We start from the raw sequence: 16,944 nt of genomic DNA, 5'->3' as shown, positions 1-16,944 counted from the left end.
TAAAGCGAACTCAAGCAATCCACATAAATTTACCTGTGCAATCTGCGTCGCCAAGACGATGACCTTGTTCATTCCAAACCGATCCCCCCTCTGGTGTAGTCTCGTGTACAGTGTCATCCCCCTGCACAGACTGTGATTGTCAAAGCAACCAGCATGTCAACAAAATGAAAGCCGTATAGCAATTATTGATTTATCAAAGGCATTGAAACTGGATTGCGATTCCATGTTTGTGCATAAACCAATGGAAAACTCAAAACAGTAAAATGCATATTGGCCCGTTTTCCATTTCGGTTTATCAAACCAAACCCGCTTGGATGAGAGAAAATTTTCACAATACGGGCGATTCACAATAGTGCGCCACCAATAGTTTGCAACACGGCCAATCATAACGCGCGAAATTTGTTGACCCTTTTCAAACGCACACTGGGTCGACAAATTTCGCACATTGTGATTGGCCAACGCGTTGCAAACTCTTGGTGGCGCACTACTGTGAATTGCCTGTATTCATTATTCATTAACACGAGGCTCTAGACTACATTTGGTAACCCTTACTCCACTACAATTATCAAAACATAGACAGCTTAACCCCTTCTCATCGGGAAGCAGAAAGAGACGCTGTAAAAATTGAGATCCCTCAGCCCTCTTTCTAGCTATTATTCTCGGCCCACGCTCGAGCGAACACAGCGAAAGGCAGACCCTGGCTCTTGTATATATGGTGATTGGCCTAATTTGCATCATAATCACCAGCTTCACAATAGTCCCCACTTTGAAAAGAGGCAACGGGAATGTGGAAGCGTGAGTAGAGCCGCATGCCACCGAACAATCAGCCTTTTCACCGTGTAATTCAAAGCATGCAGAGCATGCAGGGCCACAAACCGAGAATTTGCGGTTTGGCAGGTGGCCCTCGTGGCCAAGCGAGGCTGGAATTCTCGGAATCGGCTTTCAGAAAAAAGTCCTGGCGTCAAGGGGTTAAAGGGTACAGAGAAATCTACACTAGCATACTGCTTGACATGACACGCCCTCTCTACCACTAAGCTCATGCCGCCTACATCAATTCTTACTGAAAACTCTATGCCTCCCAATACGTGATACAATACATGATGGAGAATGATGCCTAATTGACCAGTTATTAGACAGACCACCTTTGCACTGAACTGGTAAGCGTAAAGCACAGCTGAGATATGTAAACAGTACAAATTGTATTAATTTGGCTTTGTGTGGGGGTACAGGTTTTGGCCTGATGCAAAGCCCAACTACTATAACTGACTGCTTGTGGTACCTGCTCCGGCACTGGAATCTACCCAGCCACCTGATCCGGGCAAACATTCAGAGGTCAAGTACTTAAGATGTCCACTGGTAAGCACAAAGTTGTAGGTTTGAATCCCATAAAACCGTTTTGATTTTTTCAGAACCCTTAGACCACATTGAGAATAAAGTGCAAGTATATAAGTTGGTTTAAGAGAAAAAACTACTATAAAATTAATAGTGAGGACCTCACCTTGTTACAATGGCTAGCTGGGGTGGCTTCAGGTAGGTGCCCATGAACAGAACAACGTAGTCATGCCTTGTCTTCTTAAACTGGGAGACCTGGTTTGACAAGAATAGACAAACAGGCTAATGTATTGACTAAATCTGTTTGAAAAATTGTACCACGCTAATCCTTGCCTTGCAAAGCTTCACAGTAGCTTAAAGGAGCAAACTCTTGATGTTATCTTGCTGGATCTCTCAAGTCCGTAAGAGAAGAGCGAAGTTTAGCGCAGCAGGATTTGAATCCCCAACCTCCACAATATGCACCAGTGCTTAATGAAATGAACTGTCCAAACCTAAAATTGGCAATTTCTGGACTTGCCAAGAAAGGGACCACTGGCAGAGCCAGAGGGCTCAGTTGACAGAGGGAGGAGCACCCACACTGGTATTCTGAGGTCACGGGTTCGAATCCAACTCGGGTAAAGTGTCGTCATTCCTTCGACGGGCTCTTTGCTCCAGGTCTACTTGCGAGTGCCTACCTCTGTTTTGAAAGCCTGCAGTTGTTCCTCGTCACTCATGTCAATATCTAGCATCTTGACAGCGACATCGCCGTGCCATCTGCCCCTGAAGTAAAGACAAGCAAGTCAGCTGACGATAGTTGGAGATAATTTACATCTCAGAGACTGTTTGTGGTTTTCATTTGTGATTATCCTCAGTTTAATACATAACAGGTAGCTTCCAACGAATGTCTCAAAGTATTCCTTAATTTTTGCTGTTCATAAACCCTTGAGTTCACCTTAAGCAGCAGTTCAAGATAAGCCTAATTTATTTGAAAAGTCAAAGCCTCTCATTTATACTCCTTAGTGGAGCGATGCTTCTTGCTGCAGTAAAGTGCCTTGCCCAGAAACACATATATTACATATATATACAGGTTTTGAACCCACAAACTGTCCAATGAGCCAGACACACTAACCTTTCCAATGACACCCAACATCATTTAAATATATACAATAAAACATTGAGTACGGCAGAAATGTTCAATATCAAACAAAATACAAAATTTACAGAAAATTCCACAATCGAACCGTGTGACAAAACTTACTTGTAGACTGGTCCGAATCTCCCCGTTCCAATTAATTCGGTGATTTCAAGTTGGTCCGGGGGAATGTCCCACTCCGATAACACATTGGATTTATGCTGTACGGAAGGGCAAAAACTTTCATCTCAGATACACACCTTAATTATAGCTAATATTTATTACAACACCTAGCCCACCTGTTCAAACTGTTTTCAAATTCTTAACATTACAAACATTCTTAAACTTCAGCCATCCCCTTCCCTGGGGTAATTAATTAACCTCTTTCCGCTATTTTGATTGTGTTACTTTTAAAAAGTATGAAGGAATAAAAATGCAACGGAAGCATCTTTTGTTTTCAGCAAAAAAGACCTAGACCTGAATCCTGACCCCAATCAGAATTTCTCCTGACACCCTGCTGAAAGCAATAAACCCACCCGAGCGGAAACAAGAACCCAGCTGACAGCCCCCAAAAAGCATCTAAAGTACAAGTGTTACATTTCAAAGCACTGTGCAGGGTATTGGATAAACACTACTTTGGTTCTACACAGTACCAGACTACACTCAGCAAACTGCATGGACTGCCTAAAGCCGATAATACATGTATATGCACCTGTGACCGCTGTTGCATTCTGCTGAATTGCAAGCACTGGCGGCAGAAAAGGGGTGGCCAAGGGGGCCAGAAGCCCCCCCCAACACTTTTTCCACTGGGGGCACAATGCCCCCTCCCCTACTATTTGCAGGGGCTATAATGGGGTGGGGCTTAATGGATTGGCCTATTAATGGCTGATGCCTGGTGGGCTCACAACTGGCCTCCCACTTTGAAAATTATTCCGCGGCTGATGGATTCAATTGACAATAAGCAGAGAATAGACATTCAAGGAATAAGCACAAGAACTAACTGACTAAAATGGAAATGCGATGAAATATAAGAGCTTTTGGGGTCAAGTGATCTGGGGGAGGGATGATGGCAACTCCCTCTTAGTGGATCAGGAAGGGTTCGTTTTGGGGAACTTACGCTGTTCTTCCTGTGCAACACTTGGTCCGCCATATCCACATCATCGATGCATTCTACCTTTTCTGGCAAAGTCCGCTCTGAATCCGTGAATGGCTACAAAGGAACGAGACATTAAAAAACCTTCAGACGTGAACTTCACAGACTTTTTTGTTTGGTTCGGGACAAAAATGGGGGAAGGGGTTGCATGCATTTTTCAGTCCTGTAAAAGGCCTAAATTGAGAGTGAAAGTACTTACATCGTGAGAGTCGTTTGAGTTGTGCGAATCTAGGGTGATTGTTTTATCACTGTTGATTGAGGCATGGAAGGCATCCCTACAAAAAGAATACGAAACGTTACATGCAATTACATTTTAAAAAAAAAATGATTATACTTTCGGCAACAGTCAATAAATACGTTAAAATGTCTTTCAAGAGCTTTACTTAAAAGATTTTGTTGATTTGTTTACTTTCTTTTAATGTTTCAGAAATAGAAACCATTTAGTGATAGTTCTCCTTTGGTGTATGTCCTTACCGGTATGAGTCAAAGTTAGGGTTCAGGAGGCCATTTGGCGCAACATCTGTGACAAAATAAGAGATTTCATAATAATAATGAAAAGTCAAGATAAATCAACAGTTCAACTTAAAAATGCCTTCCAAGATTAAGCACACACAAAATTTCTCACTGAACAGTACTTCCCACAAATCTTGGATAACAGGGTAGATCTGCATTGTCGATATGGGCTATGTGTATGGCTAATCACTGACGTACATATACACATGTATATGTATAACAACGGCAAAAACCAAGCTCCAGTCACAAATACCATAGTTAGATATGACATGATGTTAAAGAGCTCAGGAGTGAAGAACTGCAACATATTGAGGGCTAAATAGCCAGGATGTCTCTATTTTTACGAAACGCTTGAAACAGCAGCAGGAAAGAAGAAATATAACTTGCCTGGAAACTGAAACTGTGGTTTGTTGTGGTCAACGTGCGGTGAGGGGTGAGCTGGGGTGGGCGGAGTTGTACTGGAAGAGGAGGCGGTGAAGGGAACTGGGCTGGAGGAGGTGGAGGAGTTGGTGGAGGACGGGTTGGAGCTGGACTCGCCGTGGGAGAAAGCCGGCACCTGCAGTGGGTAACGATGGTCTTGGCCAGGCTGAGGTAGGCTGGCCTCCGAGTGGGCTGTCGATTGAAACAAAGTAATGCAGGCAATCAACTTTTATTTACATCATATTGGAGAAAATACTTATGAAGGATTCCACACTCACAGACGACAGACATGATACAATGTACTTAGACTCCAAAACCCAGGTTTATGCTGTGGTCAGAATGTAAACTGAAACTCGACACAAAATCAACTTCATTTTAATTTTTGGATTTTGTTTGCCCTGCCCGACGTGTATTTTAACACTGTATGCTCAGTGTATGCCCTGAAGGCTTGTGAAAAAAACCAAAAGTGTACTCAGGTGTGACTCGAACTCGACCTCCTGCTTACTAGTGCAAACGTCTTAACCACTCGACCACCGAGCTTGTCAGTGTCGGCTGGCTGGTTCGAGTCAGATGTAGCAGCGGGTACTGCAAACAAGTATTATTTGTGTATTTGGCCAAAATGACAGATGCCTTTTACATCACACCGCATAAACAGAGAATGAAAATTCCTTACCTGCTCTTCTTATTACAAGTGGCGATGGCACCCCACCTTCTGTACACAAGAAAATAAATGTAAACAAATCATTAGTTTTTATGCTAAACTTTACAATGCTGGTACCTAACACTGTAAGCTGGCAATGCAATGTTACAAGGGCGCATATCTGAGCTTGGATCAGGAGATGCTTTTTCAGACAGAGACTGTGACCACCCAAGCCCCTGGATATCTCCAAGCACTGTGCTCAATCTGATGACAAAAGTGTAGAGACTGCCAAGTCTCAGAGAATACCGACAACTTAAGAAAGAGGTCCTTGATCAACAAAATCCAACTAATGGTAGGTACTGACTCGATTTCGCATGGTTACGCTTAATCACACTAAGCCAAGACCATTTTTTTTAGCTCAACAAAACGGACGGCAACAATCAGACCCACACCTGAATTGTATAACATTGTGTGCATCACCAGTGTAATACTTACTTCCGTATCTGTTCTCGAACTTCTCGTACTCGTAGGAGTCTTTGAAGACCTGCTCATAACCCCGCGGCAGACCGCAGGAGCGAACCTTCTCTGCCAACGGCTGGCACTTGTTGTGACAAACATATCTTCACACAAAAACCCAGACAAAAACACTGTTGCAGCTGTGTCAAGTAGATTTACTCAGTTACTCTGTTCACACGTAAGCTAGGTTTTATCAGAACAACTTTATGTACAATTTCAAAGCTCTGAAGTACTGTTAAGGCCTGGGGCCAATTTTCTGGTACTGTTAAGCACCTAATTTTATGCTTACAGTGGCTCCGCACATTTCATGGTCACTGTAAGCAGTAAGCAAAGCAAAAGGCACACTTACCATGGATTAACTATTTGCTTAACTTAAGTGACAAATCTCTAAGCGTGCATCCGTTGGCACAAAAACACCAAGCACCACCATGAAATAGTGCTTACGGTTAGCAAAATTTCATGCTACAGTTAGCAGGACTTTTAGTCTAACTGTTAAGCAGCGCCATGAAATTGAACCCTGATGAGATGCTAAACAAATTTTTACTAGTCTGTTCTTGAACTGAATTGCCAATGTCATAGGCTCCTTCATTCCTCTCTTTGATTCCGAGCAGTATTCTGTAGGACTTGTTTCAATACCAATACATTTTTTGAAGACTTGCAAAATTTCTCTTTGGAGCTCATTGTGAAAAAACAAACAAACATGTATTCAAAATGGTGATAAAAAAATTAAGAACAACTTCATCGAAAACAGCAAACAAAGCAGATTTTCTATTTTTCCCAAAAAGTATGACCCACAATCATCTCCCCTGAACTTACTTGCAATCTTTGCATTTGTAACCGTGAAGCATGATTTTGTGGCAGTAGTCACATGTCAATCGAGGAAAGAACTTCTTTCTTCTAAATCTAAACGATGAAAGAGAAGAGAAATTGAGAAGATTAAATAATGTGAGACATTTTCTTGATGAATAATACAGACTTGCTTTAAAAAATTATCACTGCTTCAGATAATTCCCTAGTTAGAAAAATGATATTAGATTATGCTTCCTTGATTTATAAGATTTGGAGTTTGAAACTTATTTCCATTGAAGGAAAATAAATCCTTCACATGGTACTAACCTGTGCTTGATGGAATGTACCATGTTGCTCCGGGGGGCTCTGGGAGAACGAGGGGGAACAGCCAGTGTGTCTGAACAGAGAAAAGGGCAACAAATTTCAAGATCCTTCTCAATCTTCCTTGAGATGTTTTCCCACGCAATGATGGTAGCACATTAGGTAAGGTTAAGGATGTTACACTGAGTTACAACAAAACTCACATTCAAACTTAAGCCTGTCTCGTGCAAACTTAGTACCATAGCCATCAGTTACTCCATGCAGACAATTAGACCCAAGAGACTGTCGCTGCACTCTTCAACCTATGTACATGTACAACTACTGCGTAACTGTAGCAGTGCATTTTTCAATGAACTTTTGTTTCAACACTTCCATGCTGATGAAATTCTTGTTTTTGCAATACAAATTGGCTCGCTTATTCTTGTTTTTTTCTTTTTTTTAAGCCACTTTTTCCTTTTTTGTAAAACGGGAAAAAAAATGGTCCACGGAGATGGCAATAACTTCAAAGAATATATGACCTACATGTACATATAAAACGTATGTGAGTTCTATCAGCTGAAAGGGGTGCTTTCAGTATAGATGTGCTGAAATTGACAAAGGGGGGTCCTATACTAACATTCAACTGAAAAATTGCGCAAAGATCCCCCCAAAACTGAAAATTATGACAAATACTCGAGATACTTTTTTACAGATTCACTTCTTTCTAGATAAGAAGCTGAGAAAAACAATATTACTTTCTCCATGTGATAACCGTGTAACAAGGAGCAAGGGATTGTTTTTTTCTTCTCTTATCCAAGACGAAATCTTGAGAACTTTGATATACATGTATAAAGGCTGGGTTTGTATGGTACCGGTACCTGTTCTAAGACAAGATTCGGATTTGCTTAGCGAGATGGCTCCATTGTACGGTGTTCTCCCTTTTTGAAATAATCCAACAGGAGGTGACTCTATGGAGAGGCATATTTGGCATGGTCAGTTCGGTTGTGTAATCTACCAGGAACTGGTTCACAATTTACTCAACAAGCAAGCTGCGGGTTAGTTGCTGCAAGTTCTTCATGTTCATTTCCCCCAAAACCCAGCTGAATGGAAAAAAATATGCCAAAAAGGGGGCATGATATTGCATGCTTATAATTGTGCCGCTTTGGAGTTTTTGCAGGTGATTTGCAAGACTTTGACATGTTTGAATGATTGGTGGGGATGCATAGGGTCGGTGCTGAGAGAAAGAGTTGACCTATTACTAAATGGCTTGACCTCCAAAGCTTAGCAGAGATTTGTTAGATTTGTGCAATCGGTTACAGTGTTGGAGTTAATCCAATGCAAGTCCATCACAAGTCAAACTGCAAGCAGCATGGATAAACCATGACAAAGGACTTATGGATTGAGACTTTGTAATGGACTCAACTACAGTGCTGATGAGTTACAGTGTAGTAATATGTGACAATAAAACCATGCAAGTAACACAAACAAACAAAGGAGTTGGATCACACAAGATGGAGAGATGCTTGGGTGTTACAGACTTAGGCCGTGTCCGAAACGGGCTTCCAGAGCTATGGCTAGGTCTATTGTCTACGCGTCTCCACGCATTTCCAATGGAGCGGAGACCTAGACCTAGCTCTACACAAGAGATTAAGATGCAGCCTTACAGACCGATCCAAGAATTAATATCACAGTATACTGAGAATGACCACCAAGCTCTGCTTCAATCCACCATTTTGCATCAGTGCTGTAGTCGAATCCATCACAAGTTCATTCCAAGTCATCCTCTCCTAAAGTCACAAGTGATTTCAAATGAGCAGTGACCAAAGCATGTCACTGTTCACCTTGTAACTTGTGCCTGGTCTTGTGAAAGGACCTGCGACTGGACTTGACCACAGCACTGCTCGGCATCCACTATTACTTGGAGGGGGGGTGGCATTTTGCCAAAAAAGGTCTGTAAGAAACATGATTTTTTTTTCCCCCATATGAAATTCAAAGATAAGTGGGTGAAGGAATAAATTGAGGTCAACTAACATGTACATGGGACAATATCTGTATCTAAACCTCTACAACTGAGCTGCTCATAATTATTGCATTCAAACGAGCGGTTTTGTTATACATGTATCATTGACACAGCCGGTTCACAGACTGATCACTACCAGCATCACACAGGTTGCAAACACAATGCACACAGCATGGTTTCATTACATGCAGTTAATCATGTACAATGCCATGAATCACGAGGGAACTCAAGCACACACCTAGCAACCAGCATGCGCAGAACACTGGCAGGACAGATATAGCTCTAAATTGTGACAAATCTGAAAGGTGAACAGTTCATCTAGGAACATTTGCTTTGAAGAAGGAAGTTCCCGGGTTACGCTTTCAGTACAAAGCCACAAATCTTCAATCTGCTTGGCAGACAAAGAAAATTACCCAAGTGTAATTGCTGAATAAAAGTCAGCCCCAAATCAGTCACAAGCAATAAAGATGATATATTTTCGGATGGCAAAATTTGGCTCACGCGTTGTGCATGACTGTCAGTGGCTTGACATTAAATACTCCAGTGAGTGTAGGCAACTAGCTGATGCATTTTTGAAGGATGATTTGCAAGATAACTTGTTTCAAAGAAATGTCCTTTCCATCTCAAGAGATCTGCCAGTTAAGGTAAAACTGAGCCTTATTGTTAGCAAATGATGTTAGATGCTATTAGTTAAAAGCTCTCAAAGATTTTCCACAGCAATGTTTTTAAAAAAGATATGTAAATAAATGAAAAAATTATATAACTAAAAACCTTATACAATCCACAGTGAAAATGGTGTGAATTACACTTGTACATAAACATGAATGAATCAATGGGGTGCCGTTTAATACATCTGAGGAAGTGAACCTGGTACCCACTTACTCAGTTACCGTATGATCAGAATTGATGAGTACCGTGGAAAAGATCACAGCAAAGGCAATGCATTGCATCACCAACAGAGGGCCACAATGGGCATGAAAACTTCGGCCTGATTTCATGGAACTGCTTAATTGACAATCTAGTGCTAACAGAACGTCTATCTGTAGACACAACAAAAGCACGCTTAACCCTCAAGGAAATAGTTGCCCACATCAGTGGCAAAGCAATCCATGCTATCTCCATGCAACCGTTAGCTCATTCAAGTTGTGACGTTCTGAAGCAGCAATAAGATTCTCTGCTACAGTAAGCACACATTCACACAAACTATTAAGTAGCACTGTGAAATTGGGCCTACCCCCTGCATTATAAATGTGTGAGTCTATGAGCATGACTTCTCCCTGGTGTGTTGGATGTGAGATGAGATCACTGGGATAAACTTCTCGGAGCTGCTAAGCAAAAACTCTGCTTGGAAAATTTATGAGCTAAGCAAAACTCAACAGATAACCAGTCACACGCCACACAAGATCACATACCCTTTTGGCTGGTAATCTGCTAGTTACCAAATTTATGTGCTTTGCAAATACCTGCGCTTGGCAGCTCCTAGGCTTGGCCACTAGCGATCACCCTTTTACTTGGCGACAAAGCTAAAAACCTCGGACACCAACACAGGGGCCAATTTTGCTTGAAGTTAAAACTTTCACCAACACAAATGGACTCACTGGCTTTGCCCGTTTCAAATGTAGAGGTGGAGTTGAACATGCCCTTCTGGGGTGACATGTTTCGGCCATCCATGGTGTCTTCAGAGAAGCGACGGGAGTAGTTCAGATTAGCCTCGCAGCTCCCACCCGAGGATTGCTTCTTGAGGACAGGCGGGATCTTACTGCCTCGCATCCTGCCATTTTATTGGGGGAAAAAGGTTCGAAAAAGGGTTCGAAATATGTAACCGGGATATGACAATAAGAATACTGTGTTCTAAAATAAGTACATGATCTATGGGGGTTATAGCATCAGTGCTCTCTAATCAGAGGTTATGGGTCCGTTGGATCATTATTCAACAAGCTCTTGTTAGAACAGTTTAAAGGTAAGTCACATACCTGTGTATGAATGAAACATTTCAATTCTTTTTCACTGAATTCATCCTGACAATAAAATACACTCGTCCTTGTTCTACAGCATACATGTATTTCTGAGATGAGGTAGTGTTTACAAGGTGGGTTTGTACCTCCCTACTGACTGCTGGGTTCCATTGGCCACACACGCTTGGAGAGAAACGTTAAACCTACATGTACTTTTTCACTTCAGCTTTTCATAGCCAAAACCCAGTGTCATGAACGGACAACAGAATTGCTCAATATCGGGGGGGGGAGGGGAACAGGAAAGGCAATATGGCATGGAGTCGTCAACCTTTCAAGTTTCTTTCCAGGTTTCAATGAAGCTACTCTCTATGTTACCAAAGTCACACACGGCCACTTTTGGTTTCAACTGACGTAAATACTCCGCATGAGTAACAAACCAAAACAAATCGTACGGGGAATGTACGTCAATTGGCATGACTTCTTGGACATATTGCAGTCTTGATACCGGTACAAAGTAATTAAACTGTGACAGGTATGGAAGCAAAATACAGCCAGTTCTGATGTAAACACTGTACGGTAAGTTTTGATAAAGACACAGCCAGCTTTTATGATGTGTACATAAAATACTAATATCACCAATTTCACAATGTCCATTACTATCACCTTTTGATTGGATACTCTCAACTGTGATGTATACGCTCCAACTTTTTGTCACTTTGGTACTAATTTCTATAATTACAAAGGCTTTGAAACATATGGCGGAATTTCAATTTCAGTTTTATCATACACTGGTACAAGTTTACAAGCACTGTAATTTCAGCACTTTCAGTGTAGGAAAAACAATGAGATCATATCAAAGTTTCTGCTTGTTAAATTTTCTTCCAATGCTCAAAAACCACTGAGCACACAAAAACCAGAACAGTTAATCCAAGTTGATATTCATGAATCATGACTGCCTAATACAGGCAATCAACAATAAAGTGCACCACCAAGAGGTTGACACAGTAAAGCTATTTTTTTCCACAGTGCACTGTGAAAAACAGCTTTTCTTTATCAACAGAAACAGTAGACAAATTTTCTTTGCCAGCTCTGCTGGGGATCTTAAATTTTCCAAATGTTTGTTTGGGTAGAAGATTTCCAGTAAAATTTTAACTTATCAAGACAAAGTTTTTGGTGAGGTGGCAGAATGCTGCTCCGAGAATTCAACAGTCAAACATTCGCGCAAGTATCCACAAAAACAAACGCAAAGTTTACGTTGACTGTGAACTTGGAAAACCAGCCTCTCTGTGGCAACATCTTGGTGATGCCCTGCATCGTACATTGCTCATTTTTCGGTCTATTTAATTCCTGCACCTTGATAACGAGCCTCCACCCTCAATGTCGATCCGGTGGGGCAGCGACGCCTCGGTGGACTTGCTGCGCTTCAACTGGGGCTCAGGCACCGGCAGGTTGACGGTGATCATCTTCTTGTTGGGCGGTGGCGTGCCTTTGGCGGTCTTGTTCTTGACCCACTGTTTGGGGGTAGGGGGCGGGGTGACCGTGTACTGGTTGCGACTGTGGGGCTCGATCAGGCAAGGGGGTGGGGTACGGGGCACCAGGTGGACGCCGGGTGGCTCCGAGGAGGCCGAGCCCATGGAGGAGGTGGAGGTACGCTTCTGTTTGGGGCTGGTGCTCTCGGGGCTGTTGGAGGTGCAGGAACTGGTGTCAGTGGGCTCCTTGTCTGAGACGTCCTTCATGTTACTACTGACTCCATCCAGCTGAGCTGATTGGGATAAAATTATACCAGAAGATAAAAGACAGAAAGTAAAAATTAACGAAATCTGGCACAAATAGAAAATAAACAGCTACAAACCAAAACAGTGACCACAAAAGGCTGGTTCATACTTCAGGCAAGGTGACTGTCATCACATTGTCGGAGTTGAAATGAGCTCAAATTTGCAAATTCATAGCATCTCCACATGAGAAACTTACTCATTTGCGCATGGTAATTTTATGAGTACGTACTTCCAATCTAAATATGAGCTCAGGCGAAATCGGGAGCAGTGCGGCAATGGGAACACCGACCAGCAAAAGCATTTCTCAGTCCGAAAACTTTCACTTCAATTTTTTTTTTTAAATTTTCCCTGACTTTCTGAGAACTATCCAGGCAAGATTTTTTTTCCCCTGAAGTGAATGGTCTTCAGTTTCACTGCGATATCAGACATGTAGCAATTAGGCAAGTTGGTGACGAAACTGTTTTGACTGAAACACAAATTCTGACAACAAACTTAACTTGCTCTGCTGTGGCGACATGGGTTATTTGCACACTTTTTATTTATTCTCGTGGTGTAGTTTGGCACACAAAAAAATCAACAGTGAAATACTACATGTAGTATTTTGTTACCGAAAGGTTTCTTTTGATCGATAAATAAAATCAACTGCTTAAATTGTACATGTATCTTCATGTTGCAAATCTCGTCTTTTCCCCGATTGTGTTCGGTGTGACATATCGGGTCTGTTTTCACTTGGGTTTCTGATGACATGTTACTTTCTGTGGTCACATGGTTATTGGAAAAAGTCAGCGATTGGACTGTCCATGAATGGGCATGCAGTAGCAGTCAGGATGTTGCAGTAGGTGTAGATGCAAATTGTGCTGTGGGATGCGGTGTGGCATGCACGAGGTCCCATGGCAGATTTGGTAATATTTTTTGATCGGCGTCACGAAAATGTCGAGATAACCGGATACAAGCCATTTATTCCGAAATCACGGTACATACATCTGCCAATGCATGTAAATGTAATTCACATACATAACAACATGTGGATACATGTACATATGCACATATGCGGTGCACATGTTGAGCATCCATCCAAGTGGTTTAATTTAAATGCTTATAAGACATGTAAGAGAGCGCTATAACGGCAATCTACTGTAAATCAGCTGTTCGGTGTTCAGTGCTTGTCTCCAACCTGCACCATAGCCAGCTTTAATTTTGCCTGTCGCATTGTATTTTGCTCAAAACCGAGAAACATATTGCGTTGAAACTTTTATGTTGTCTTCCTCAAGTAATCTGAATATTCCTGAGAATTGAAGAACTTTTCTCTCAGACTGATTTTCCTCCACTTTCCATATTCAGAGATGCGCATGTTTGAAACCACAGAGAACAAAAAATTTCCTGAAATATGTACATGCACAAATACTACTTAATGAAAAAAGCTTGCAAAATTATTTCCCCACAACCACTAAATCTGTGAAAATCTTTTCCCACTTGTGAGAAAAAGTGCGAAAATCTTTTCTCACTTGTGGGAAAATCTGTGAAAATCTTTTCCCATTTGTGGGAAAAAGCATGAAAATATTTTCCCACTATTGGCACACTTTTTCACAATTTGTGAAATGAAAAGGAATTCCCTGGGAAGAGAAAAAATGTGAAAAAAATTTGCCCATTTTGGTATTAACTTTCAATTGCAATGTACTGTACATACACATACATATTTACATACCAGCACTGAAATTACCTTACTCCAAACATTTCAAACGCAAGCCCATCGCATTGTCTGCCATACCTCGATATGCTCTCTTCATGTTTTTGCAGGCAACCAGTAGCCTCTTCACCGTCTTCTCTTCACATTCGCAGTGGATGGCCTGAGACCTGATGTCGTACTCCGTCATTTCCAACAGGAGCGACAAGTCCTGCAACTTGTCCAGCATTCTCTGTGGAACAAACAAAGGTCATGTTCATGTTTCACCCTAAAAAGTCCTTTTTTTATCTTTACTGGAGAGTGACGCAGCAAAACAAAAAGGTGCACGTGAACGTACACGTACTTTGACCATATGCAGAAACTTTGTTTCTGCTAAGCCAAACACTTCAGCGCTTAGATGAATTGGGCACCAAATGGCTCAGTGAAACTAACCAATACAAGCTACTTTTACTCTTGATTGGCCAAAGCTGTTTTCATGAAGACCATACCAATGGCAATACACTGTTGGGTAACAAGACAACGGAATGAAACTAGATGTGCTAATGAGCAGTACCAGCTTTGAAACTAACTCTGCCACTTGTATGCAATGTAAGCAACCTGTACATACATGTATTTATTTAACGTGTTCTTAAACAGCACATGTACAAGAATCCAGAGATCTATAACTTTAACTTTCACAGAAAGACCGATCTTGCACAATGCCTTTATAAGATCATCAGCGACACCGGTACCAGTACCTCAAGCTAGTATTATTTTACTTTACATCTTATGAATGTATTTTCGCATTAACCCACTAAACCAAACATGGGCCATATTCTGTTTGATTCTAGTTACTGAGGCAGAATAGGAATGAGAGAATCGTTTACTCTCACTTCTTGAAGTAGCAGACCGCACACTTAGCCGTTGCTAAGATTTAGAAAGCTGGAGTATCTGCAGAAATCTGAAGAGAGTTACACGTAGGGTTGGGGCTAAAGGCATGAAAGTGGACAATATTTAAACAATTATTACATTGTTGACCTCAGATTTTTGTTGTCACAAATACTAATTGTAACTGACCCTTATTTGAAAAAATTCCAATCCTGTGCACAAGCCCAACTCAGCCTCTAACAAGATAATCAGTATTACCCTTGGACCTACATGTAGGACTGAAGAGCCTAAATATAGGCATGTGAGTGTGGGTACGTATGTGCCTGTGAGCAGGGTGAATTTATAACACATGTGTAGAGAGCACACGTCTGGCAGACACTGTCCCCTATGAGTGAGACTAGGCTGGGAGACACGTTAACAGGATTCAATCAGGAAAAGAGAGGAATTAACAAAAAAGGTCAGGACGCAGGGAGGAGAACCGAGCAGAGTTAAAACTCTGGCCCAGGGAAAAAAAAAAAAATCTGTGACCGCACACATGCGTCTGTGCGTACGTCACTGAGAGCAAGGAGTCTGCTAGACTGGCCCGGAGTCTTTCCCCACCGAGTTGTGACCCAAAATAAACTGCAGGGGTGAGAAGGAAAACCCCACTCATGCATCATTGGATTGCACAGGACAGATGTGCCCAAACTAAAAAAAGTGCCATTTTTGAAGCCCGGCAGGGTTGAGTCCCTTGATGCAATAGAGGTATGCCACTTGTAAAACAGTACTATCACTGCTCGTTATGACTCAATGACGTTTCCTTCCAACAGCAGGCTGTGGCACATCTAACGTTGAACCGGGAATCTCCACTGCAGGAAGATTACATTTTTCCCCCCTGATATTTTGACAGCAGAACTGCAGTGTGGTGATTTTTTTTTCGTGGAAATAACCTACCGGTAACTGATAATATCATGGCTAAAGAAAAAAAAAGGGGGCTCTTACGTACATGTAGATAGCATCTATTTTTTTCCTTCCTTTTTTTGGCATTTGTACTCAGTATACGTCAGTGAAGTTAATTTCAAACATGTAAATCTGACCATTTCTAGGGAAGGGAAGCCCCTTACACATAATTCTCCTTGACTGCGTATTTCCCTGTGCAACTGACATATTAAACAAGGTTGCATACGTATGGCAAGTGTCTGAGCGCGGACAGAATGATCAAAGTGGCATTTGCTGAAATCAACTTTGTGCTGGATGAACCAATTCTACAATGGTTGCTCCAGTAGCAGCCAGTCTGTGCACAGAAATGTACATGTACATGAAAGTCAAGCCTAATTACTTCCAGTTCTTTTAAAATACCGTCAGGAAGATTAAGAAGTTTTGGCAAGATTCAGAAAGGAACCTTATTTTGCATTTTGGTGCATGTGCCACAGGTGGACACTGAAAAAAAAGAACATTGCGAATACTTTTACATGTACCGGTATGCTATCCTTTTGGAGAAACAACAGTTCTAGAACTGCCAATCCGCACAGAATTATCATTTGTAAGTGGACAACGTGCACACACAAAATATACGGGGTGCGGCGATGTCTTACCTGGACCTCTGCTGTCCAGGGAAGTCACCACAAAGGAAACAGTCTGTTACAAACCGTGTCACACGTGATCAAAAAGGGCCCATTTACCACAAACATTTTGCCCTTTCAGTCCAACCAATCACCCACCCTTCCCTTTTTGGAGCTTCTTTTGAAATGAAATTAGTGCCCTCCATCCCAAGGCGGGAGTCGAATTGCCCCACCGCAAATTGAATCACTTACTATAAAAACAGGGAAAGGTTAGGCAAGAATAAATGAAGGATTGCCGGTGAAAGACAAGGATACATCTATCTTGTTT

General features: G+C 41.7%; 1 protein-coding gene across 2 annotated transcripts in view; it reads right to left on the bottom strand.

The window, feature by feature from the left end:
- LOC110990043 (kinase suppressor of Ras 2-like) overlaps nucleotides 1-16,944 on the bottom strand; it is a 42,297-nt gene that overhangs the window by 6,256 nt on the left and 19,097 nt on the right. The window contains exons 4-19 of one of the 2 annotated variants that reach the window (XM_087141611.1): nucleotides 14,293-14,440; nucleotides 12,103-12,511; nucleotides 10,393-10,565; nucleotides 7,653-7,742; nucleotides 6,802-6,871; nucleotides 6,502-6,588; nucleotides 5,665-5,789; nucleotides 5,203-5,241; nucleotides 4,497-4,721; nucleotides 4,071-4,116; nucleotides 3,796-3,871; nucleotides 3,561-3,653; nucleotides 2,570-2,664; nucleotides 2,007-2,091; nucleotides 1,499-1,587; nucleotides 34-130 (exon numbers count right to left, since the gene is read on the bottom strand). In XM_087141611.1, the coding sequence (XP_086997737.1) occupies nucleotides 34-130; nucleotides 1,499-1,587; nucleotides 2,007-2,091; nucleotides 2,570-2,664; nucleotides 3,561-3,653; nucleotides 3,796-3,871; nucleotides 4,071-4,116; nucleotides 4,497-4,721; nucleotides 5,203-5,241; nucleotides 5,665-5,789; nucleotides 6,502-6,588; nucleotides 6,802-6,871; nucleotides 7,653-7,742; nucleotides 10,393-10,565; nucleotides 12,103-12,511; nucleotides 14,293-14,440 (1,947 nt within the window). The remainder of the gene's footprint in view (nucleotides 1-33; nucleotides 131-1,498; nucleotides 1,588-2,006; nucleotides 2,092-2,569; nucleotides 2,665-3,560; nucleotides 3,654-3,795; nucleotides 3,872-4,070; nucleotides 4,117-4,496; nucleotides 4,722-5,202; nucleotides 5,242-5,664; nucleotides 5,790-6,501; nucleotides 6,589-6,801; nucleotides 6,872-7,652; nucleotides 7,743-10,392; nucleotides 10,566-12,102; nucleotides 12,512-14,292; nucleotides 14,441-16,944) is intronic. The other variant, XM_087141612.1, reaches the window with a different exon arrangement.

Source organism: Acanthaster planci, linkage group LG09 (genome assembly GCF_054643075.1).
Source record: "Acanthaster planci isolate LZ-2023a linkage group LG09, COTS_SCS, whole genome shotgun sequence".
Lineage (NCBI taxonomy): Eukaryota > Metazoa > Echinodermata > Asteroidea > Valvatida > Acanthasteridae > Acanthaster > Acanthaster planci.
This window is presented reverse-complemented; position numbering and strand designations above follow the sequence as displayed.